The 5,000-nt window shown below is 39.9% G+C and overlaps 1 protein-coding gene across 2 annotated transcripts in view; it reads left to right on the forward strand.

The window, feature by feature from the left end:
* LOC122251240 (uncharacterized) overlaps positions 1–5,000 on the forward strand; it is a 43,132-nt gene that overhangs the window by 27,112 nt on the left and 11,020 nt on the right. For both annotated transcript variants that reach the window (XM_086541838.1, XM_086541834.1), the window contains exons 18-22: positions 621–748; positions 2,449–2,623; positions 3,237–3,407; positions 4,260–4,397; positions 4,628–4,712. In XM_086541838.1, coding sequence (XP_086397964.1) covers positions 621–748; positions 2,449–2,623; positions 3,237–3,407; positions 4,260–4,397; positions 4,628–4,712 — 697 coding nt within the window. The remainder of the gene's footprint in view (positions 1–620; positions 749–2,448; positions 2,624–3,236; positions 3,408–4,259; positions 4,398–4,627; positions 4,713–5,000) is intronic.

Consider the following 5,000-nt stretch of genomic DNA (forward strand, 5'->3'; position numbering starts at 1 on the left):
ATTTATATGTATATATATATATATATATATATATATATACATTTATATTTATATGTATATATATATATATATATATATATATATGTATATATATATGCACATATATACACATGTATATATATATATATATATATATATATATATATATTATATATATATATATATATATGTATATTATATATATATTTATATATATATATATATATAATATATCTATATATATATGCACATATATATACACATGTATATATGTATATATATATATTATATATATATAAATATATATATATATATATATATATATATATGTTGTTGTGTGTGTGTGTGTGTGTGTGTGTGTGTGTGTGTGTGTGTGTGTGTGTGTGTGTGTGTGTGTGTGTGCGTGCGCGTGCGTGCGCGTGAGTGCGCATATATATACACATGTATGTATATGTATATGTATATATATGTGTATATATATATATATGTATATATATATATATGTATATATATATATATATGCATGTATGTATATGTATATATATATATATATATATATATATATATATATATATATAAATGCATGTATGCATGTATGTATTTATGGACAAGCACTTACCCCCCCCCCCCCAAACACACAGGACGCGCTGTACCTCCTCCAAGCGCGGCCCATCACGACGCTGGACTCCTGGACCGACTTCGAGCTCCTCCACGAACAGGACACGGCGCTTCTCACGGACCACGAACTCCTCACGAAAGCCAACGTTGGGTAAGTAGGAATCGGGCGGTTAAAGGCAGCGTAAAGGTAAGTTGAGAGCCTAAGGTAAGCTGGAGGCTTAGTTGAAGTCCCTGTTCACCGACGTGGAAACTACGGCATTTTCCCCAAGAGTTCGGGCGTGCACAAAAGCGAATCTGAAGTACGTAGTGTGCAACGGTTAACAAGTGTACACTACTTCATAATTAATTAGAATTGATTAGAACCTCTAGCTAAGCTTTGCAATACAGTCCTCTAAAGAGTATTGCTAATATCAAAAACAGTCTTTACACGCAAATGTTTTTTTTTTTTGTGTTTTTTTTTTCTTTTGTTTTGTTTTTTCCATTAAAACAGTATGTCCTACCGGAATCTCTTGGACACAGACTTGTCAACTAATGGTTGTTTAGGTCATGCAGTTGTGCATGGAGCAACTGGAGTAAATATTGGGTGTGTAGTTTCCATACTCTCCATACTACCTATTCAAGGAGAAAAGGAGATATTTGGCCAACTAAATTGCAGTTGATTAACAATTGTTAATTACTACGCTTTCAATTGCTTTGTCGATTTTTACTTTGCTGGTCTCGTAAAGTTAAAAAAGAATATAGTAGGAAAAGCAATTGTACGATAAGCAGAACTCATAGAGTAAATAGGAATCTCAGAGTAAGTTGGAGTCGTTTTATCAATCAATCGGATACCCAGTTGACTCGATTATCTAAATTGATATCGTGAAATGCGCAATCATTTGTTCTGTCAGTTATTTTGACGTGTGATTCCTCCAACCTCCTGAATTCTTTTCCCTTTTGCCTCTCCCTCCCCCCCCCCCTCTCTCTCTCTCTCTCTCTCTCTCTCTCTCTCTCTCTCTCTCTCTCTCTCTCTCTCTCTCTCTCTCTCTCTCTCTCTCTTTCTCTTTCTCATTCCCTTCGTTCTCCTTTCACTTTCCCACCCCTTAATCCTCTCCCTCTCCTTCCTGTCCTTTTCACTTTTCCACTCCCTCTCCCTTTCATTATCACTCTCTCTCGACCTCTCCTTCTCACTATTACTCTCCTTCCCTTTCTCATTTTCTCTCCCTTTACCTCTCTCTCTCCTTCTCCCTCTTCCTTTTTCCTCTTCCTGTCCCTCTCCCTCTCCCTCTCCCTTTACCTTTCTTTTAAAGTTTCCAACTCCTTCTCCTCTCCACATTCCCTCTCCCTCTACCTCTCCTTTTATCTCTCCTTCTACCTCTCCCTCTCCATCTCCAATACCTTCCCCAACTCACCTCCCTCTCTATATCCTCCCTTTCACTTTCCCTCTACCTCTACCTCTACCTCTACCTCTCCTTTTATTTCTCCTTCTCCCTCTCCCTCTCCCTCTCCCTCTCCCTCTCCCTCTACCTCTCCCTCTCCCTCTCCCTCTCCTCACTCTCCCGCACTCCCCCCCTTTTCCCTCTCCCTCTTCCCTCTCCCCCTCCCCCTCCCTCTCCCTCTCCCTCTCCCTTTCCCCCTCTCCCTCTCCCTTCTCCCTCTCCTTCTCCCTCTCCCTCTCCCCCTCCCTCTCCCTCTCCCTCTCCTTCCCTCTCCCTCTCCCTCCCTCTCCCTCTCCCTCTCCCTCTCCCTCTCCCTCTCCCTCTCCCTCTCCCTCTCCATCCCCCATCCAATTCCAATACCTTCCCCCTCCCCATCTCCTCCCCCCATTGCGCGTATTAACCTCCCCATCTCCCCGTCTCCCTTGTCCCCCAGCGAGGTGCTCTACGGCAGGATCTCCCCCTTGACCCTGTCCCTCCTGCCGTCTGTCCTCGACTCGGTCTACCAGAGGGACGCCATTCGCTGCACGTGGCCGACCATCGCCTTCGACCCGCATCACTTGAGGCTGTGCCCGACCTTCTCCTCGCAGTTCTTCCTAAACATGATCGAGGTGAGGAGGGGGAAGGTACGGCCGAGGGGAGGAGAGGGAGAGAGGGAGAGGAGAGAGGGAGAGGAGGGAAGAAGAAATAAGGAAGAGCGTAGGGACAGTAGAGAAGTAGAGAAAGTATATATAATATTATATATATATAATATATATAGTATATATATATAAATAGATAGATAGAGAGAGAGAGGGAGAGGATGAGAGAGCGAGAGAGAGAGAGAGAGAGAGAGAGAGAGAGAGAGAGAGAGAGAAGAGAGAATGGAGATGCGGGAGGAGGAGTAGGAGTAGGAAGGAGAGGGAGAAGAAAGCGACGGATAGGATGAAAAAGAGAGAGGAGCGGTAAAGAGAGAGGAAAGAAAAGGAAGAGAGAGTGCCTGAGATTTGGTATGTTGGGATGATTCCCTTACGGCTAATCATAGCAGTGCTATGGTAAGAGTGATGAAATGACAATGCTAATGATGTTGATAATGCCACTATTACTGACAAGATGATAATAAACTATCAAAAAAAAAAAAAATACTAAGCTTAATAGCATCATTAATCCACAGCCTCGAAAACCATTCATCACTCTTTACAGCCCAACAATACTGCAACTATGTACCAATAACAAACTCAACAGATGCAATACCGATTCAACGAGGACAAAGGCGTTAGCACCACTAACCAGTCCATCGACCTCGCTGTGTACGGGCACGAGGTCACGACCCCGCAGTTTCTCGCGTGGGGCAAGGAGCGCTTCGGCGAGATGAACAAGATGACCTTTGTCCAAATCATATTCAACTTGATTTATGTATGTTATTATATGTGTTCTTTTCTTGTTCTTATTTACTTTATTTATTCATTTATTGAACTTTTTTTTTTTTTTTTTTTTTTTTTTTTTTTTTTGCTGGTTTGAATTCTTCAGATGAAGTGAGGTGATTTATGTTTTACTTTTTTATTTACCTTTTTAACTGACTGTTTTTTTCTGGTTTGAATTTCTGAAGTGAGGGGAGGTGATGAGGTGATGTAGATTAGACTCAGTTTCAAATGAATGTAGGCCTTGCTGCAGGTGTACTTTTTGAAGTGAGGGGAGGAGATGAGGTGATGTCGAATAGACTCAGTTTCCACTGAACTGTCAGTCATGATATATAAACCCTTATTTTTTTTTTCTGCAGGTGTATTAAAAGGTTAGGGAATTAAGCTGAGTTAAGTTTTCTTTTATATTCAGTTTACTTATCATTCACTCTAGATAAATTAGATAAATTAGTATTAATGAGAAGAATGTTTGTATATATATATATATATATATATATATATATATATATATATATAAGATAAACTACTATAAATGAGTATATATATTTATATGTATATATGTTACATATATGTATAGATACATATATATACTTACTATATATATATATTATTTTTATATAGTATATTGATATATACTCTTATATATGTATATATATATACATACACATGCATACATATATTATTATATATGCATATATCATTAAGAAAAATCTTACTTTACCACATACACAAACCAAAATTAAAAGAAGGACTCATGCCTCCGTCTTCACTCTACACTCGAGACATCGATAGCAAAACATTCTCAGAAAAAAAAAGTTTCGTAAAATAATAACAACAAACCTATCAGGATAAGTTCGCCAACGGCAGTCGAATCAACAGCAGCCGTCAGAAGTTCGAAGATTATCAGCTGGACCAGGGAATGAGAACCTTGTCTCCCGAAACGATCTTTTCTGATATCACGAATCATCTTCCCGATTTAGTAGAGGTGAGGTTTAAGTGCTGGGCTTATTTCATGTTTTTTTTTTTTTTTTTTTTTTTTTTTTTACTCTTAACTCTCTTTTCAGGGGGTTGGGTAACATTCTTTCACCTGCGAAACTTACTGCTGTCATTTAGGTTCTGTTTTCTATTGATATGTACAATCTTTTTATACACTAAGACATTGTTTGTTTGTTTGTTTTTTTTTCTATTTCAATATATTTAATCTCATGGTCCCAGGTGGGGTACAAGCACGTCCTCACGAGCAGGTTCAGTTCCAGTAGCCAGTGCATCGCTCTTCAAATGCTGGCGGAAGACAGAAAGGGTAAGGGACAGGAGGGGTAGTCAGTGACTGAGGGAAAGAAAGAAAGACAGATATAATGAGAGAAGTATATAGATACGGAAGAGGAGAGACAGGGGGTGTCTAGCCGTGCCTTTGACTTATACACGCAGAACTCAGGCGAGGATAACAAAACGACATCGCATCCCTTCTCCCCCTCCTCGAGCGCCGCGTACGAATCGCTGATGGTCCCGACGGGCCCTCAAGGGTTCTTACAGCCGAGTCCGGGTCCACACGTTGTTTTAGGTGGACCACCTCATTGCGTTGAGAAAT

Source organism: Penaeus japonicus, unplaced genomic scaffold, assembly GCF_977035675.1.
Source record: "Penaeus japonicus unplaced genomic scaffold, GWHDUDI00000001_assembly GWHDUDI00000001, whole genome shotgun sequence".
Lineage (NCBI taxonomy): Eukaryota > Metazoa > Arthropoda > Malacostraca > Decapoda > Penaeidae > Penaeus > Penaeus japonicus.